At 42.5% G+C, this 21,025-nt stretch overlaps 1 protein-coding gene and 1 long non-coding RNA gene across 2 annotated transcripts in view; one reads left to right on the top strand and one right to left on the bottom strand.

Annotated features, from left to right (window-relative positions):
- LOC109439701 (cytochrome P450 3A12) overlaps nucleotides 1–14,948 on the bottom strand; it is a 49,593-nt gene extending 34,645 nt beyond the window's left edge. Inside the window, exons 1-5 of the mRNA XM_074328515.1 lie at nucleotides 14,769–14,948; nucleotides 11,141–11,234; nucleotides 9,020–9,072; nucleotides 6,261–6,360; nucleotides 2,787–2,900 (exon numbers count right to left, since the gene is read on the bottom strand). Coding sequence (XP_074184616.1) covers nucleotides 2,787–2,900; nucleotides 6,261–6,360; nucleotides 9,020–9,072; nucleotides 11,141–11,234; nucleotides 14,769–14,839 — 432 coding nt within the window. The 5' untranslated portion in view covers nucleotides 14,840–14,948. The remainder of the gene's footprint in view (nucleotides 1–2,786; nucleotides 2,901–6,260; nucleotides 6,361–9,019; nucleotides 9,073–11,140; nucleotides 11,235–14,768) is intronic.
- Nucleotides 14,949–15,125: 177 nt separating this feature from the next.
- Nucleotides 15,126–19,955, top strand: LOC141570663 (uncharacterized). The gene is made up of 4 exons (XR_012494950.1): nucleotides 15,126–15,240; nucleotides 17,497–17,570; nucleotides 19,586–19,629; nucleotides 19,737–19,955. It is a non-coding gene; the product is annotated as an uncharacterized LOC141570663 (long non-coding RNA).
- The last annotated feature ends 1,070 nt before the right edge of the window (nucleotides 19,956–21,025 follow it).

Genomic DNA, 21,025 nt, shown 5'->3' on the forward strand with positions numbered 1-21,025 from the left:
GCTTTTCTCTTGCTGCTTTTAAGATTCTCTTTGTCATTAAGCTCTGGCATTTTAATTTTGATGTGTCTTAGAGTGGTCCTCCTTAGCTTCACCTTGTTTGGGACTCTTTGCACTTCCTGGGCTTACATGTCTATATCCTTCACCAGGTTAGGGAAGTTTTCCATTATTATTTCTTCAAATAAGTTTTTCAATTTCTTGCTCTCTCTCTGTCCTTCTGGCACCTGTATGATGCAAATGTTGGTACATATGATGTAGTTCCAGAGGCCTCTTAAACTATCTTTATTTTTGGATTCTTTTTTCTTTTTGCTGTTCTTATTAGGTGTTTTCTGCTACATTCTCTCCCAAATTGCTGATTCAATCCTCTGATTCATGTAATCTACTGTTGATTCCCGCTAATGTATTCTTCATTTTAGTTATTGAATTCTTAATTTCTGACTGGTTCTTTTTTATTATGTTTTCTCTCTCCATTTTTATGTTTCCTACCTCTTTGTTGATGTTCTCACTGGATCATTGTACATCCTTATAACCAGTGTTTTGAATGCTGCATCTGGTGGATTGCTTTTCTCCATTTTGTTTAGTTCTTTTTCTGCAGGTTTGTTCTGTTCTTTCATTTGGAAAATGTTTCTTTGTCTCCCCATTTTGACTGCCTCCATGTGTTTGTTTCTATGTTAGCTTCAGCTGTTATGTCTCCCAGTCTTAGTAGAGTGACCTTATGTAGCAGATTTCCTATGGGGTAAGGTGGTGCTGTCTCCCTTGTCACTTGAGCTGGGTGCTCTAGGTGTGTCCTTTGTGTGTGCTCTCCTGTTGTAGTTGAGCCTTGGCTGATGTTTGTTCATCAATGTTTGTGATTGGTCTTCAGGCTGATTGATTGTGAGGATTGGCTGTGACTACAGTGGAGGAGATGTTGTGTAAGGGCTGACCCTATGGAGCAGGATTCACTTTAGCAGGGCTCAGGTGCCTGCCCAGTCTGCCCTTTGGTATGTTGCCTATGGAAGTGGTTGGGTGATGCCCCGAGGTTGTCCAAAGGCAGTCCCCTAGATGTCTTTGTTCTGGGGCCACTTGGTTGCAGCTGTGTTGTAGGCCATAGTCAGCCATTGCCTGTACCCTGCCCAGGTCTACTTGGTGTGAGTTACAAAGTGATGTGAAGATGGTTGCCATGTGTACTAGGCTTGGTGTTGCCTGTGAGAGGCTAAGCTGAGAATTGAGGCCAACTACTGCTTGTGGGGCTTAGGGCTGTATACCAAGAGGTACATGGCACACTGTGGCTGGATACTGCTTGTTGGGGTTTGTGAACCCCTGAGAGATTTTAGGAATGTCTGCAGCGTAAGGCAAGGCAGGCCATTTTTATGGAAAATCCACTGGAAGCGGCCTGAGTGGGCCTGCAAGTTGGGGGTAGGGATGGGGTCTGAGGGCAGAGTGAACAGTGATATCTAGGGTGAGGGAGACATAGATATGGTGCCCGAGTCTGTATGCTGTGTGGGGAGCTCAACAAAGGAACAATGGCCTCTGTGATCACATTTGCCTGGGAAAAATCTGCCCCTGTAGCTCTCACTCTGAAGTCAGATAATTCAGTTCTTCCTTGTATGTTCACAGTACCATTTGAGCCACTGCCCCAGCAATGGAGCTCAGAGTGAGTGAGTCTGTTAGTGAGTAAGTCCATGTGTTGGCCCTTTAAAAGGAAAGCCTGGGACTCTACCAGCCCTCCATGTCACTCAGCTGCAATCTCCACCAGTTTTCACAGCCAGAAGTTATGGGGACTTTGCTTCCCACCACTGGAACCCTGGGATGGGGTGCCTGGTTTTGGGCTGGGTACCCTTTCCTCCTTAGGCAGACCTCTGCAACTGAGATATTCCTCCTGATTGTCAACTGCCACATATAGGTGTGGGACAAAACTATTCCCTATCTCTGCTCTCCTACTAGTCTTGACATGGCTTCTTCTGTATATCTTTGGTTACAAGGTGTGAGAAAATAATACGGTGAATGTTTAAATAAAAAAAATCTATTACAGTGAAAGAGATATTGCCATTAAACTCCTCAAAATACTCCCCCTCACTATGAACACACTTATCCCATTGTTCTTGACACTTTCTGAAGCAGTTGTGGAAGTCCTCTTTTGTGAGTGTCTTTAGTTGTGCTGTCATGGCTGCCTTGATGTCCTGAATCGATTCATGGTCATTTTGACTTTGGGGAAGAGCCAGAAGTTGCCCAGTGCCAGATCCAGTGCATAAGGTGGATGAGGACACACTGTAATGTTTTTATTTGACAGAAATTTCCACCCAGAAGCGATGAGTGACATGGAGCCTTGTCATCATGGAGAATGAAGTAAAGACACTCATGAAGGAGGACTTCCAGAGCTGCTTCAAAAAATAGCAAGAACAATGGGATAAATGTGTTCAAAGCAAGGGGGAGTATTTTGAGGGGGATTAATGACAATGTGTTGTTTAATGTAATATATGTTTTTAATTTCATATTTGCGATATGTTTTGATCACACCTCGTACGGGACATCTGTTCAGCTAGACTCCAGTTGATTCTCAATGGTGGTTATTCTGTAGTTTAGTTGTAAATTTGATGTGGTCATGAGAGGACCAAGCACAATGTTTACCTTCTCAGTACTCCACTATCCTGACCGGAACTCCTATAATGAATCTTACAATGTCACTTTCAGGACTATATTTAGGAAGCTCAAATTTGGCAGGCTACTCCTTGGAAAGAATCTACCTTATTTTCTACCTGTCCCCAGATGCACTCTTTAAGTTTCTAATTAAAAGTCCTCTATTTTCTTACCTCTTTGAGCTTTCCACTGGTGAATGTTGGAGACAGCAATGCTCGCATTCTTTTCCAGTCTTCATCCTCAGACAGAGAGATGGCACTTTTCATAAATCCAACTGGACCCAAAAACTAGAGGCAAAAGCAAAAGACATTTTGCCCTACATAAGTTTTGGAGGTCTCAACAGTTGTGGACAATTTGTTAAATGGGCATCAGTTATTCAACAAATATTTAGTGGCTGTCTACCAAGTAGCAGACCCAACACTAGAGACTCAATATATATTTATACCAAATGTTTAGCTTCCTGTAAGGGTGGAGGAGACATTTAGCCACCTAATATGGTATTCAGCATTTGTATTCCGATCTCTTTCTCAGTCCAAATAACACATGAGTTAGGGAAACTACTCTTCCAGGGAGAATAGGTACGAATAAGATATAGTACACCCATCAGGGCTGAGTAGAATAGAAAGGGACTGTTGACAGATAGCCAGATAGCCTAGGCAAACTCTATGTTGCTTCAGACCAGTTCTAGCTTTGCTTAGGTCTACAGCATGAGCAACTTGAAAAAGGGAGGTCTTAATATGGTGATTTTTAAAAATAAAACAGTAGGTAACACTTAAAAGATAAGGAATCTATTGCTATTCTGAAAATAAAATAATACAATTACATGGAAATCCTTTTCTCTTACATATTTCCACCAGATATAGAAGTAAAAGAAAGAAGTAATTCTATTTATCAGCTTGGGACTGGCCTATCTAACCAACCTGCTTAAGACTCTTCCAATTTCTAACACTATATTATGTTTTAAAATGAATATTTCCAATATCTATTCATGATTAAAAAAAAACACACAAGAACTATGAAGAGAACTTCCTCAACTTGATAAATAGCACCTACAAAAATACCTACAGCTAACATCACACTTAACGATGAAAACCTGGAATAACACCGCCAAGATTGCGGTGGAGGAGATTCTAGCCTTTGTGGCCCACAAAAAGCAACAATTAGGCCCCTGTCCAGAAACAAAAATAAGTTGAGGAGAGAGCAGAAGTTCACTTAAGAAGCTTGAACAACACAGTGGAGCAAAAAAAGCAAGAATAACTGCGCAAAATAAATAGGGAGAATGGTTTCACTTTGCCTGCATCATCTCATCCTCCAGACAGCACAGCTCAGTTCCAAGAGGGAACGCCCCAGCCTGAGAGACTTTGCCTTGTTGAGAAAAGAACAGGGTGAGTCATAATTTCCCCCAGGCTTTCACAGCACTGCACAAATGACCAGCTTTGATTTCACTATGCCCAATATATCGGCATAGATGAGCAGTCTAGAGGCAGCTAAGAACAAAGAAGAAGAGAAAGTACTGCCAGGATCAGCTTGTGACAGGATTCACTGTGCTTTTATTTCTCTTGCTCCACAGAAGACCCTGACAGACTTTTCTGCTGAAGAAAGCAACAGCCAGCACAGCTGTTGTGAACACCCTGCAGGTTTTGCTGCTGATTACCACACAGGTTTTCACATTTGCACACTGCAACAGACTGAGACCTGCCCTATCACACTCCATCCTCACCAGAGCTACCCCAAGTAGTGCCTCCACCCTGAGCCCCAGGATCTGCACCAACAACCAGCACTGGCATATGTGGCTGGGCATGTGCATAACTCCAGCATAGTCCCCTGCAGCTGTTCAGGTGCCTAGAGATAACCTTGACTCCTGTCAGTTGACTAAACTGCCACATGCGTCCACAGCTAATCCTTGCAGCTGCACACCTAGACACTCAGTCACCAGTCCCCACTGCTGTGCATGCACCTGCATCTCGCCCCTGCATCTCGCCCCTGCAGTCATGTGAGTGCACACTGACAGCCTGAACATTCTACCTCCCTGCCCACATTTAGCCCCAGCCCCTGCCAATAGCCCTGGCCGTTACCTTTGGGCATGTGCCTGCAGTCAGCCCCCACTGATAAGCATTTGCATACCACCAACTTTGGCTGTCTGACTAAGTCCCTCACTGCTAGAGCTGTTGATGCTGCTTAAGACACTTTTTTGCTACTGTGGACACTCAACAGCTCTTGCTGCCAAGGATCATGCAATTGGTGATGTGGTGAACCCCAGCAGCATAGGTCAACAATGCTAACCTGGAGCCACCCCACTAACCTGGAGCCACCCCACTCCCCACAATAGCAACATACACCACTAGACTTTGGGCCATAATACACTCCAGTATGTCCCAACCCAAAAGTAAAGGTCTTTCTATTCTGAAGTTAGTTCATAAAGTCTGGAAAGGTGACTGCTTCTTCAAATGAACAGACACTATTTCAAGATACAGGGATCATGAAGAATCAGCAAAAGAGGACACCACCAATGAAACACAATAAACTTGTAGTAACTGACCTCAAAGAAACAGAAATCACAAATTGTCTGACAGGGGATTCAAAATAATTTTTGCAAAAAAACCCAGAGAAGTACAAGAAACACAGAGAAAAAATTTTAACAAGATCATTTTGTGTCATTATCCCTGATTGTTCGTGATTGTTGCAATGGTATCTGTGCATGGGTATTAACCAATGTTACCTCAATAAATTTAATTTAAAAAAATTTAACAAAGTAGAAAAATTACAAAAACAAAATGAGAAGTACCACAAAGAGATATGAAACATAAATAATTACAAAGAGAACACATGAAGCTGAAGACTACAATGGCTGAAATAAATAAATGCTACAGAGAGCTGCAAGAGCAGAGTCAATCACGCAGAACAAGAAACAGTGGACTCAGGTCATCAAAATGGCGGCGTGAGGTGAGCCTCTGTAAAGCTACCCTGGAATTTACAACTAATCGAACAACAACAACCCACAAAGGACTCCCTGCACAGCAGACAGGCAAGACGAAGAGGCCCACTACTGAATTCACCTAAAGGTGGGCGAATCGCATGGGGGGGGGGAGGAAAGGGAGAAGTGTGGAGACAGAACCCCAGGATGCAGGATGCAGACCTAGCTCAGTGCTCCAAGCTCGCTGCATCCCGGAACTACCGCAGCTGTGGGACAGGGAAGAACTCGGACTGCTAGGGCTCCGCTTGTGGCCCACAGGGCTGAGGGGGCAGCATATAACAGAGCTGAACCCAACGCTCACGGCAGAGACCTCGGAGAAAAGACTGAGGGAAGAAGGTTGAAAACAGTGGTTTAAGCCCTCACTGCTGAGCAGAGAACGGAAGCCTTAGGCACTGAGACTAGCCGCTCCCTCCTACCCTCCCAGAGCTCGCCCCACCCCCACCTGCCCTGTGCTAGAAGCGGAACACTAGCAGTGTCAGATCGGAAGAACAGAATGTTTGTTGGTATGGGAGCGATGGACCGCAGCAGGGATTCGCAGCCCAACTGGTTCCGGCGAAGGGCGGGGAGCTTCCTGGATTTTTAGGCAACTTTCTGTTTATCCATTATTACTTCAAAATTAAAATTTAATAAACAAATAAATAGATTTTAAATTAAAAAAAGAATGCATGCCTACCCGCCGGTTTGTGAACACAGAATAACATTCTTTCACCAGTACTGTTTTGATCATGTCTGGATCTGTGATAGCCAACACAGGCTGTCGACCATCATAGAACCTGTGTTGGGAAAACAGAGTTGATTAAATTTAACAAACCAATATCTGCAGACACAGCCACACTTGGAAGTCCAGACTTTCCTTTGATGTTACGTAATCCATATTCCTACAGATCATGATTAGAAATAATATTAGCACATTTCTTAAGTTCAGGTGGTGTGCACATGGGCATTTTCTATACCATCTGTATAATTTTTTGTAAGTTTGAAATATTTATTTTTATCTTGCTTTTTTAAATTTGTATTTTAGAAATCTTTATCAGCACAGAGAATTTTCTCATTATTTTGAGCTGCAGAACATTTCTTTGTATAAATTTACTGCAGCATAATTAGCTACTGATGAACATTTAGATTCCACCCCCAACTCAGCAAACAATGAGACAATGATTAACCTTCTACTCACATTATTTTGCTTGTGTGCAAGTATATTTGAATAATGAAGTCTCAGAAATGTTACTCTTGAATCAAAGAGTATATACATTTGTCATCTTAATAGATATTACCATATTGCACGCTTTAGAAATTATATCCAACTTATATACCCAATAGCAACAAATGAGAGTGTGATTATTTTATTGGCTTATTACACACAAAGAAGTACGTTATTAAACATGTGAGTTAATATATCTAAAGCACTTAGAACAGTGAATGGAACATAGTAAGGGAGTGTTAATTATTTTATTAATCAAAAAAGAAGTTAGGTTAGTAAACAGTTGAAGGAAAGTAAATTATCTGGGAACAGAGAGTCCACCCACTCAGTCATTTAAAAATATACTTTTGAAGATACATCAAAACAGGAAAAATGCATATGACGTTACACTACACGAAAAGTACAGATATACTGATCACAAATATGTAAAAATGTGTCTGCAAACAAAAAATACTTGAAACGCTCAAAAAGATCTAGTAGGAATATGAATGATTTATTTACCCTATTTTCCGAAGTTTGTTTAGCAGTTTACAATTTCTTTCAGGAAATATTATTTTAACTATTAAAGTTGAGTCCTGGTTAGGACTAAGATTAGAAAATTTTAAAACAAAAAGACAAAGAGAATAAAAAGATACAGAGGAGCATGTACAATTAATTTAAACATATCTTCTTTACATTGCTTATATTTACTCTATATGTGGGTCTAACGGGGTCCTTAGCTCCGTGTGGGTGACATCTGCTAGCAGCATGGCAAGCCCACTTTTGACAGATGTACCACGCAAAGTGGACTCTTTCTGTGTGATACATTCTGATTTGGCCTGATCTCCTGACTGGTTTGCTATAAGTTTAATGACACCATCCTCTGGCATTTTATTGTTTACAATAAATCAGTTGCATTAGCTAGAACAAAATGGAAAACTTTCCACAAGACTCACCTATTCTTTCTTTGACATCATGGAGGAATTTCAAATGCTTTTGTGATCACATGTAAAAATGGATGAGAACCACTGCCCTTAATGCAGCCCATTTCCAAAAAAAAAAAAAGTTCTAAAATTCAGATGGCTTACGTGGGTGTTGAATACATTCAGTGTTGAAGCAGTGATATACGTGATTGTGGTGGCACTTGGGTCAATCAAATTGATTATATTTCTTGGATAAGTCCCCTTCCCCATCATGTTTTTACAAAAACACCTGGGTGGAGAGACAGTGGTTTTCGGTCACCCTTTATATCCGTGATCTCATACCAGCCTTAGAGCTCACAAGAGACTCCACCCAGAGAACACAAGTAGTAAATGTTGGAAGGGGCAGTTTGAGCTGGACCAGTGGTGATCCAGTGCTGTGCGTTCATTCTACTCCATCACGCAGACTTTCTGGGCCACGCAAACTCAGTAGAACTGTATGGTTTCTGTCGACTTGAGAGAAGATGACCAGTACGGAGAGATAAAGCCTTCTCCCACTTGTTTCTAGCATGCAAGCACCACGTTACACCTTTTCTGCTGCTCTCACCACACCTCCAGCAGCTCTGAAGAGGAACAGCTGCTGGAACTGGCCGAGGACACTCCATACAATCCTCAAGTCCATCAGCCCACAAGGAAAAGGGTGGTTTGGAAATAAACTACATCTCCTCAAAATGGGAGAATAGGGTAGATAAAGCAATACTTGTATAATCTAAACTTCTATTGAAAAGTCTTGGCCTTAAATTCATTTAAAATTCCAAACTCCATACTTGCCCAGAGAGTAAAAAACATTGAGCAGAAATAACTTTCCATTGTGTGTACCTATACCCACAGCGCTTTTTTAAAATGACATAATAAATCCAAATTTTATTTCAAAATGTTTGGATTTTTAATTAATAGTGAATCATGTGGGAAATGCTCCAGACATGCATTTATGAGCACATATTAAAAAACTTTGAAATAATGCATTTTATCCAATTAAAGGTGACCTAAGGAAGGAAAAATAAAGAAGGGGAGAATGATTAAACACTGGACAGAGAGAGATGTCAGGAGTCCCCAAGCCACCAAATCTGGCGACTAGTGATAACCTGCACCTGTCCAGCTGGTTCAGAATGTAGCCCTGGACACCTGGTGACATAGCGGATCCCTGGTAGAACAAGCCTCCAAAGCTGTACAATAACACTATAGGCTGAGACTGTCTTCAACACCATGGGGTGGGGGTGGGGTCTCATTATATCAGCAAGTCTATGCAATGGAAGTTTCCAGTATACTCACCCCCACATACTTCCATACTTTTTAAAACATTTCTTGTCAAAATCCCATAAACCCTGCAGAGAAACAAAATTAGATTATTAATCTAAATGTACTGAAACCTACCTCTAATTGGGACGAGAATAACTCAAAGCTCCTGAAATCAGGCTTACTGTCTTTCACTGGCAGGTAGAGGGAAGCTCTTACGCAGGGGTGTCTTGGGAAATGGAGAGAAAATAAAAGAGATATTTGAAATGGAGAATTTAAAATCACTCTTGAAACTTCTGTGACTAGTACAGATACTGAATGACTTACCCTTCCTTGTCTACGATATTACCTAACTCCTTGTCTTTCTAAAGGTTTTTGTTGTGCATGTGTTGCCTCTAAAATCTCCTAAACCCCAGAATTATTACCTCCATGAACACTGAGAACTGAAGCTGAGGGAAAGTAAGAGTGGCCTGCGCACTCTTTGATCTCCTGGTTAAGCATTATTTTCATTTTTCTCATGAGCCCTCTCTAGAATTCCAGAAGAATTAGGAAGTCTGACACACCAGTGACCCCTTTTACTCCAGCAGCTTTAATAAATCTGAGACACATTTGTTGAGTGAGAAACTGACTGAGGGAATGAATGAATGACGAAGTGAATTTGCTTTCTGGTTTTCCAGCTCAACAGGGAAAAGCTGGGGAGATGGCACCATTCCACCAGGCCTGAGCAAATCAACACACTTGTTCTGAGTTTTTACTTCTGTCACTTAAAAAACAAATCTTCTAATTGGTAAGTTTTGGCTGTGATATTAGATGTTTTAATTATGCAAAAGAAAGTCCCAGAAATATGGGTCTAGGGGTACATCTATACGGAGTTGATCCAGGCAAGGTGGAAAGGAAATTATTGCTTTTTCAGAGGTAAAAACTATGGGAAGTTTTTAGACTAATGGAAACACTGAAGACCTCAGTTGGGAGAATTAGGATCTGAGAAACAAGCCTCTGGTCTCTGGGAAAGGAAATCTGGCAGAGAGCAGCCTGCACACAAGGCTCTGCCTTCTGGCCTGAGGGATGTGAGCTGGTAACCTTTTGTCCAGGGGCCACGCCCTGGGTGAAGCACAAGGGCAGGATATATCACAAAGGCCGCACCAAAATCCACAGTCCATGTGTCAACTAGTATATTCCATTCAGTTAAATTCAATTTTTCGCTATTTTGTCAAATAATCTCCTTTCTAGTGATTTTGTATAAGTAATTCTCTCTCACTTACAAAAACCCCACACAACTCATTTAGAGGTTAAATATCTGAAGTTGACAGACAGCCCCCATGCTGCCTCAGTGATACCTGCTCAGACTCACCCATAGGTGCTTCCTCTGAGGGCAGAGAAGTAAAGCAGAAAGATCTTGTTCCATCTCTCTTGTCCCCCAAAGTCGTCAAGGCGAGCAAAGCGTGAGTAGGGGCCATGGATATAACTACAGGCATTTAGCAGTTCTTAGAGAATGCATGTACGCAGATTCCCCGATGGTGAACACTGGGGCTGCCAAATACACTGAAGTTTCCAAGCTCTCCAGGAGGACGGAAGCAAGAGCTACCAGGAGCTTATGCTACGAGCAGGAAGTCTGACTCTAGCGTATACCCGTAATGAGGCAGTGCCACTCACCTCCTTCATGCTTTTCACCTAATACTAAGTATGATTATGCCTTTCTGGGAATCTTCACCTGGCTGCAAGAAAGTGCTTCTCACGTTGCTCACAAGCTGGAACAGCAAGTCCTGTGCTGAACCAGCCAGAGCGGGATGCTGTCTGACTGAGGCAAAACCCCAGAATCCTTACAACTGACAACAGGGCCGGAGGTAAACCTGGCCTGTTGATGGGTAGGGCATATAACACCCTTTCCGGAAAGTGTGAAATCTCAGAACTTGCTCATGAGGAGGGCACTTTGACTATGGAACTCAGCTGGGACAGAGTCAATGGAATTGTAACCGCAATATAAGATGTCAGAGGGGTAGTAGACTGGGGGAGGGGGGGTTAGCATCGTGAGGGATGTAAATGTCTAACTATTACAATGTTTTGTCCACCTGAAACTAATAAAAAAAAAAAAAGAATATACACAAAGGTGATACTCTAAAATAAAAGAGAGAAAGAGGGAGCCCAAACACCACTCACCTTACGGTAACCCAGAACAGTTCCAAAAAAAGGCAGAGGTTTCGGCCCAGGAATTCCCAGCTTCTTAAAAAGTCCATGTGTAGAGGTCCCATATCTATAAAGAAAATGAGAAAGCAGGAATTGTGGAATAGGTGCTGGGATGGCAAGTCTCTGACTGGAAACTGGAACAGTCAAGCGGAGGTAACATGTAGGCGATAAGTAATAAACAATTCCAACAGCACTAATTCCATTCACTCGTCATCTCCTTTCTCACTGCCACTGAGAGACCCACATAAAGTAATGATTATTAGCTAAAAAGAGCTGAAGACTTCAGGGCCCCAATCCTAGAGTGAATGATTGATAAATGTTTCCAGATTGGAGTGCTCCTGAGAGGCTCAGGCTGGAATTCTTCCAGAAAATTCACTCACGTCTATTTAGTAAGAGGACACATCTATGATTTTGGCGATTCTAATTCTAGGCAGAAAAAGGAAGAAGGTTTTTCTGCTCCGATGATGAGATTTTGCATAACTGCATCCGTCAATGACTGAGGGTTAGTGAGAGCCCACAGAGATAGAGTTCTTACAGTTTGCTCTGTGACTTTATGCTTTGCCTTCCCTCTAGCCCCTGACCCTGCTTTAGGATCTGGATCTTCTTAAATATATCATCACAGGGAGGCCTTGACTAGCCACAGTGTTCTTATCTCTATAGCATGAAACTGGGCTCAAGGTCTCCATTGTCCTCGTAGCCTTTCAGCTACACCCAAGTCCATATTCTCAGGAAATTTGGTGCCATGTGCTCTAGAGAAGAGTGATTGTCCCACATGTGCCCTGAATGAAGCTGTATAAAGGAACCAATGACTAAATAATGCATTTCCAGACCATTCTTCCCCTGGTGGCATCTGGTCCTCCAGCCTGTGATGGTCACCTGCTAAGCAGTGCCAGGCTCACGCCGTTTGTCATGATGGCCAGTCACCACGCAGTTGGTTTATTGGCTCTGTGTGTCAACTATCTCAAAATCCCATTAAGGCTGGTGCTTCCTCCGGCAGGCCTGCCTGAAATTGATCTTCATGTGTCATATGTGGAGTCCCACAGCTGGGGGCTCTGGATCCTTGCAAGCCTTCCCACTCCAGGGTTACTGAGAGAGGTCAGAGGGGAGGAGGAAGAGAGGCTGAGGAAAGAGGCCGTTGGCAACCATTTCAACCATGAAGCTTCTAGGCCTACAAGACGAAGCCCATAGAGGCAAATTAGGGAATTATGGCTGAAAAGCAGGCTCTGTATAATGGTCCTACGTACTCTACAAACGCTTTCAGCTGAAAGATAGGTGGCCTTGCAAACAGGGTACCTTCCTGTTGATAGCAAAAGACGTGTTATAAAACATAAGATTAGTAATATAAAATGTTCCAGAGAGTTGAATTGTGTCCTCTTCTTTTTGTGGTTACCCTTTAAGAAAGTATGGGTTCCTAAAATTCTGTACAAATTTAGGTAATCTTATAATATGTGATTAAATAAACCCCCCAAATCCCATGAAACGACTTGTGCTGAAGGACACAATGGAGGCAGTACGGCCCAGTACAGCTGGGTGTTTAGATCCTTCCTACAGAAAGTTGGTAGAAATGTGAGGCCTGACTGTCAAAACCAGGTACTCTTGGTTCCTGCTATCCTAGTTCCTTCCTTTACCATGACAACCATGGCAAATCAATTAAACCAGTTTCTGCTTCTGAACTTTCAACACGTTACATAAACTCTCAAGTGAGGCTAAGCAATTAAATGAAAGTGTCAGCAACATTGATACCAAGGGAAGATCTAATGTTTAAACTCACATGGTTCCATATCAAGGCAGAGGGTGGGCTTGGGGGACTATTCTTTCCAGCTTCCCTCTTTTTGGTAGAGTAATACTGCTTTGGTACAAATGAAGAGGCTAACATAAAGCCAACCATTTCTATTGCATTTACACTGTGTGGGCATAAGAGGATACTCTCTATAGCCACCAACACTTGGCTGTACCAGTGTTACTGAAGTGTAGAGTGCTGTGTATCCACTGGTGACAGTAGTGGATACTGTCACATAATATGATTTAGGTGGTGTCTCTGACCCCACGCTTCAAGCAGATGAGATTGACCCCCTGTGGGCCAGGAACTGGAATACCTGGGGGAAATATTCTCCCACTTCATCCAGATGCTGCCTGGATGTCCTTCTCTTTTACCATCAGTGGCTCACAATCTTGTTTAATCACCTGCACTGTGAGATTAAAATAACCAGCTGGGCAGGTATATTTAAAAACACATACACAATCTGTATCATAGAAGTATATTTTGTACACTAGACTCATTTCCTGACATTATTCTAGAAGGGTAAGTTTATTTATACAACTTTGTAGCCACAGATCCTGAATCAACAGCCCTATTGTATCCTCCAGAAAGAACATGCTGGGAATAGTTTTATCTCAGTAAAATAATCTAGTATTAAATAGAATAAAATTAAACATTATCAATAATTTAAAAATGTGATCAGATGCAAACTATGTTGCCACAATACCCTGTCGTCATAACATTTCATTCAAAGAATGAAACAAAGTTTATATTTTCTATACTCATGTCATCATGATTTCCTACTCTGCATGAAAGTGAAAATGGGAAATGAAGGGGGCCTTCTCTACCCATACATGAAAAATAACTCCTCTCCCAACCTGCTCCATGATGCCCGGAATCCCACCCTTGAACAGAATTCCTCTGCGAGGTGATTTGATTCATCCTCCTGTGTTGTAACTTCAAGGGGAAAAAAAGTATTTAAATTCCAATTGGTTTGTAGGTTTGTGGCTTTACACTCTGTTAGCAGATTTTATATTGCGGGAACATAAATCGCTATTTTGATGATGACCCTCCCCAAACCAGGAAGGAAAAGGTGAAAGAAAAGAATATGATTTCAAGATTTTTGCCAAGTTTGTTTCGCTGTAAAGATTACTCATTTAAGGATAGATATTTCTGTCTATTACATAGTCGGGGAATGAATCCTAGGAGGGGAGCGCCTCGGGAGGGACACAGAAAAGAGGGAAGAGCCAGTGTGAAGAGAATGGTGGGGTAGTCTGCAACCCCCACGAAGTGTGGGCTGCGCTCTGGTACTTTGCATAAATGATGCCAGGCAGTGGGAGGGCGGGGAGCAGGAAACAACCTAGTTACTCAAGCGCTAATCCCCCTACACATCTCCTACAGTAGACACAGAACTCGGAAAGTCAATGTAATGGGACACAAGCCCTGTTCACTTCCTTCTGCCTCCAGGATCCCCAAGCTGGGAAAGGAGTGAGGAGCCCACTGCACAGAGGCCAGGTGATTTTATCTGTGTCTGCTGAATTCTGGTTGATTAGTGTAGCTCCATCCAAACTGGCAGTCAATCAAAAGATCATCCCCAGGAGCAAATAACGTCACTAAACCTTCTGTGTTATAGAAATTAGGAGTTGGGGGTTCGCGGGGTGATACTCCTTCAACAGATTAGAGTAAAATCAAGAATAACCCCTTTTGTGTTTGTGTGCCCAATATGTATGCAGCTACCCCTTTATTAAATGTTTGCTCTTCAAAACAGATAAGGGGAAGGGGGGCCTGCTTAGCTCCCCAAGTCCAAGGTTACAGAGGACACATATTTGGACAGTTACTCACAGATAGAGGAGCACCAGGCTGGTAGCCAGGAGAAGCCAGGTCTCTGTGGAAAAGCTTGGGATCAGGTACATGGCCGTTTTTTTCTAAGATCCTCTACTCTGAGGCTCCCTTTCAGCAGTGTGTACTAGTCTTTGCCAGCCTGTGCATGCAGAGCTTCCCTTCCTCAGTAGATATTCAGTGAGACTGGATGTTTATGTGCTGGAAAAGGGGGTGGGGCTTGAGCTGCAGCCAGTAGAAAGGCCATCTGTGCTGCACCCGCCCTCTCCACCTTGAAAGTTGGCAAAGCATCATGGATATTCTACTTTGACCACCCCTGAGTTCATGTTCTGTGGGAAATCAATAAACAACTCAGTCTTATCAGCAAGCCCAAAAGTTACGGAAACTCAAGTAAAGCCACTGCCCTGAAATTTCTAACCTGCCCTTGACTCCATGGCTGCCTGCTCTAAAAAATACTTGAATTTCTTCAAACAAGGTAGGTCTACAAATCTTTACCCATGCAGTGTCCTCTGCCAAGCATTGTCTGTGTGCCCCCTAGAAGGCTCCTACTCATCCTTCAAAACTCAGGTCAGACAGAACCTTCTCTGTTAAAGTCTTTCTTTCTTTTTCTTTTTCTTTTTTCTGTTTTAATTTTTATTGGGGAATATTGGGGAACAGTGTATTTTTCTAGGACCCATCAGCTCCAAGTCAAATAGTTGTTTTCAATCTAGTTGTGGAGTCATTGTTTTCAATCTAGTTGTGGAGGGCACAGCTCACTGGCCCATGTGGGAGTCAAATTGGCCAAATTGGTGTTATGAGCACTGTACTCTAACCAACTGAGCCAAGTGGCCACCCCCTTTCTTTTTAAAATAAGGTTTATTGGGGTGACATTGCTTAGTAAAATTAGATAAGCTTCATGTGTACATTTCTATATACATCATTTATATGTTGCATTATGTGTTCACCACCCAGAGACAGTTCTCCTTCCTTCACCATATATTAACCTCTTCTACCACCCCCACTCTCCCCTTACCCTCTGGTAACCACTAAACTGTTGTCTGCATCTATGAGTTTTTGTTTTTTTGTCTTGTTTCTTGCTTTCAGTTTTATATCCCACATATGAGTGAAGTCATAGGGTTTTTGATATTTTCTGTCTCATCAGCTATTAGAGAAATGCAAATCAAAACCACAATGAGATGGCACCTCACACCTGTTAGAATGGCTATTATCAACAGGACAAGTAATAACAAGTGATGAAGAGGTTGTGGAGAAAAACAAACCCTCATATACTACTGGTGCGATTATAAATTGGTACAACCACTATGGAAAACAGTATGGAGGTTCATCAAAAAAATTGAGAACGGAATTACCACATGACCCAGCAATCCTGGTTCTGGGTATCTACCCAAAAAATTTGAAAACATTTATCCATAAAGATATATGTACTCCTGTCTTCATTGCAGCATTATTCATGGTGGCCAAGACATAAAAATAGCCAAAATATCTTTCAGTAGATGATTAGATAAAGAAGACATGGTCCACATACATAATGGAGAGCAATAGTGCCATTTGAGGCAACATGGATGGATCTTGAGATTATCATCCTAAGTGAAATAAGTCAGACAGAAAAAATAGAATCTTTTCTTAACCAAACTCCTTGAACAGGTAAAATCACTTCCTCCTCTGGACAACTTCTGTTCTCTGTACATAAGTCTTCTCTTGTCCTTTCTACCCTCCAGCACCATTATTGGTCTTCCCACCAAGTTCCTTTAACAGATTGAGAGCTTGTCAAGGGCACAGTCTGGGTATTAATTACCATTATGTTTCTAGTCCCTAGAAGAGCACTTTATACAGAGCAGTGGAGTTGATTTGGTAGAGGCGAGGTTACTGTGTGCCCTGTGCATTCTTTCCTTATGGCTCTTTGGTGACTTCGCCATCTTCCTAGATTGTTACCACAACAAGAAGGTCTGGTTGTGCCTCAGCCACCATCACTTCAAGTTCCGGCCGATGCATTAGGATTTCATTGTCAAGGGGCCCCTGAAGGAGCGGCAGCACGTGGACAAGAGGGTGGTGGCTACACCAACCTTATCAATTCATGCTGCTTCCTTTCCTGCCCCTCAGAGGGTCCTACAGTAGAAAAACAGACAGGTTCCTGACAAAAGAATGGCTCCCTCTCTCTGGAAAGACCACAAGTCCAAGAACAATGGGTGTGAAGAGGAGAACAGCAGCCTGGATGGCCAAGTGCACCCCGATCACCTAAGCCACAGCTGACATGGCAAATGTCACTACGGGTAGTACACACAGTATACAGGACTCCAGAACAATGACATGAGATTTTTTCTGGGGCAAAGGGGTCATAGCAGAGGTGGCTTCCTGCTTTCAGACCTGTGGGGGCTTTTTAAATGGGCACTGAGGAGCTGGTAAGGAAAGGCCTGTAGCAGCAATCAGTGTCACCTGTGACACCCTCCAGACCCCCGCCGCCCCTCTGCCTCTGCCACATTCCTGATGGGAGAAATGTGAGGCCTGAGCATCTGGAATTTCCACAGGCTCATTATCATCACTCAGATGCACGTTCTGTGTCTGCTTGGACTGAGACCCTGTGGATTATGTCACAAAAAAACCTCAAAGTTCCTTAATACACAAAGAAAGAGGAGACACTTAAATTGTGTTTGTGCACTTCCTTCTCTCTTCATCCTTTCTCACTTTCAGCCCTTCTGCAGAAAGTGATACTCATCTGTCGTCAATTCTTTAGGTCCCTCTGGCCTGAAAGTCCCCAGGGCTCCCTGACACTGGACTGAGTAGGTGGACGGCTCATTGGTAAATGCAGTAAGTCCCAACTATCTTACCGACTTCCTTTCATTTACTTGGAAGCTTGTCATGCAGCTGAAATTTCTACCATCATGGTTTGTCACCTTTGGGTTAAGGTTTTCTCCAGGAGGACATGTCAAATTCCATAGCTGCCACTGGAAAGTGTAATGAGCGAATACACCTATTTGGATGTCAAGGACAAGTGGGTCAGTGTGGTGTGTCATATCGTGCCAGGCTGTGGGCTATAAGCCATACAGTCCCCATCCTTGGGAGTGGCCTCCCAGTGGAGGGAGAGAGACACATAATGTTTCTGAGAAAGTGCTTACCTCTGCAAGGTGTGGGATATGGAGCCCTACAGAGAGGTCAGTAAGAAGGGGCTGCAAGCTTGAATACCAAGAAAAGGCAGACAGGGGAAGCTAAAAGATGATCCCTAGGAAAAATAGGATAGAAAGTCCCAGGAATTCCAACACATTTCTTCCCCCTCTTGGTGTTCACACTGGGTGCTGTTATATAGGGTAATGCTACTGTCCCCAGTTTGTAGCTGTAGAAGCTGAGGCTCGGTGACTGCAAGTGGCTTCCCAAAAGGTACTCATTACAGCAGCATCTACAAATAAGCTAATATGAAGAGAGACTGAAAGTCTTCTTCTAAATGCCAGTAGTCAACATTTGTCATTCTCTGATAAGGGTCACTATGAGAAATAGTGAAGAGCCAAGGCTGCAATAACAATTGGCTAAAATTCTGGCTCCTCACAGTGACCCCCAAAGCAGCACGCCTATGGGTCTTCAGAAGAAAGGACTCCACTTCACTTCAACAGGAACAAAGACAAATGCAAGACTTTTCAGTCTCCCTTCATATTAGCTTATTTGTAATGTGTTGTGATGAATAGCTTTTGGGAAGCCACTTACAGTCACTGAATCACAGTTTCTACAGCTATAAACTGGGGACAGTACATGACCCTATTACTAGGATCCCATACTAAGGGTACTGTTGGGTAGGATCTCCTATCTATGCTCCCAACCAGAGAGGCACACAAAATACATCCAAACAAGGAAAAACTAGGTGTCATCTTATATCTATTAACTTAATTCACTCACCTAAACACAAAGCCTTTATTCTTCTTCTTGGAAACAAATCCTCTGTGGAAACTAATATCTTATCTTCCTCCGAAGTCACACTTGGCTGCAGTGATTTCACAACGAAGCCTAATATGACCACCCCTGGCCCTATTCACCTCATGGACTGGTCCGGCTGTTTGAAATCTATTGCAGCAGACATAGACTAGTCATTCATTAGGACTAAAGTGTAGCCAGCACTGTGTCTTAACCAATGCAAATCGCCTTGTTCCTCAATTGGAAGTAATAGAAAGCATGATTTTTGTGCCCCTTCCTCCCACAGAAGGAAACATCTAACATAAAGAGACTCACATACTAAGAGTTGTGCTCAATGTGTGAATAAATACACTGTGTGTCAGAGAAACACCACACACATCTCCTGTCTCTCATCTACTCATTTGTGTACTTATGTGCTCATCACCTACTTTTCAAACTCTGCTCTAAATACTTAGGGTACAAATATGATTAGGACCCAGATATTATTCAGGTTGATATAGAGACCAATTAACAGATAATTATTTTATAGCCTAGTTAAAGTAATGGGTATGAGATACAAAATGTCCTCATCAACAGAGAATGGCTTATCTGCATTCTCTGTCTACTTAGCGAAAGGTCAAATTGAATCTCAAATAACATTCAGGGAAGCATTAGGCTCAGATATCAGTACAATATGGTAGGTAATTGGGACTCAGTGATACAAGGAGCATGATCAGTCTGATATTTCTGTCCTTTTTAATGTTAGCCCAAGTGGCACCTTTTCTGGGTGACCCTTCTGAGATCCAGTGACCCAGAGAGAATTACTCACTGGATGAGGAGGAAATGTTGCCCTGAAGTGATTTATGTGCTAGATTCAAATTTCACAGGTCACAATCTTTTTTTCACTTTTTTTTTTAACTTCCAATATCACTTATTTTTCCTAGAAGCTGGATACGATTCACTGTAGCAAGACAATACTCAACATTACGTAAGCCTTATTTTAGGTTCTTTGAAATACTTCAGTATTTATAAGTGTGAGAATTTACATTGAAGTAACTGACCTTAACGATTTCCTCGTATCTCTTCTGGCTATAGGGTGGCTCGGTGTAATCGCTTTCGTGAACATCAACAATTATTTGTTTCATACCCCGCGTGTAAACCAGAAAGGCATACTCACAGGTCTGCCCATTGTTGGATATACCAGTTTCACATTCACCAGCAACAATCAGGGCTGCCCCGTCAGCCTGAGATGTGTCCATAATCATGTTTTTAATAAAGTCTCTGTGTCCTGGGGCATCAGTGATGGTCACGTAATACTTGCTGGTCTCGAATTTCCACAGGAAGATATCAATGGTGATCCCATGCTCACGTTCAGCTTTCAGTTTACCCATGGCCCAGGCATACTTGAAAGAGCCCTTTCCCATCTCAGCAGCCTCCTTCTCAAAATTTTTGATGGTTCTTTTGTCTATCCCACCACCACATTTATACATCAGATGACCTATAATGGTAGATTTTCTGGAATCTATGTGTCCAATGAAAACTATGTTGATGTGTGTCTTTTCCTTTCCCATTTTGGGTTAGATTTAGCAGTGGTTTTTCACTACATCTGTGTTCTGGCAGCAAACCCATTGTGAAAAACAGACAGGTCACAATCTTGAATGTGCAAAAAATGAAAGCAAAATTATGTGTAACTCAGCTCTCAACTCCCCATCTTCTCTATAGGGCAAAACTTTATCTTGCTGATTCACTGTAACCAGTTCGTATCTAAGTTTTGGTAACTGGGCCTTTAGTTGGTGGAGGAGTGGTGAAGAAAGTGGCAGTGTTGTCACACAGCATCATAACACTGTCCCCTCGTACCTTTCCCTAAGGAAAGAAGAGTCTGTGAGACTGTGCCTTCTTGGGACTTTGCTTCATCTTTATGTTTACACCTTATGTCTCTCTGTCCGGTCCCCAAAAGATGGTTTGCCAGCCAAGGACGGGTAAGATTTCTCGCGTGAGGAACAACCTAAGACAGGCGGAACCGTGTGGGGATCCCCAATGAGCTACTATGGAAAATATGGGAAGGAGCATTGCCTCCCCTTCCCTCTGCTTAAAAGAAGTCACTGCTGACACTGGCTTTCCCTCTCACCTGATTGTGAGAGAAGTTAGGAGAGCGATAATATCAGCTCTCCCTGTTTAGCTCAATAATAAAGTTTTATCATGAGAGACTTATCCCCAGGAGGGTACACACCTTAAATAAGTCATCATAGGACTTTCTGCTCTGACTGTTTGCAGGCAGGGATAATTGGATTACATCACCTTTGTGATATGATGGATGAGTTTTACAGACCGGAGATAAGATAATTTTTACTCCCTTGTATAATCAATAAAAGCCACCAGTCGGT

This window comes from Rhinolophus sinicus, linkage group LG03, assembly GCF_036562045.2.
Source record: "Rhinolophus sinicus isolate RSC01 linkage group LG03, ASM3656204v1, whole genome shotgun sequence".
NCBI lineage: Eukaryota > Metazoa > Chordata > Mammalia > Chiroptera > Rhinolophidae > Rhinolophus > Rhinolophus sinicus.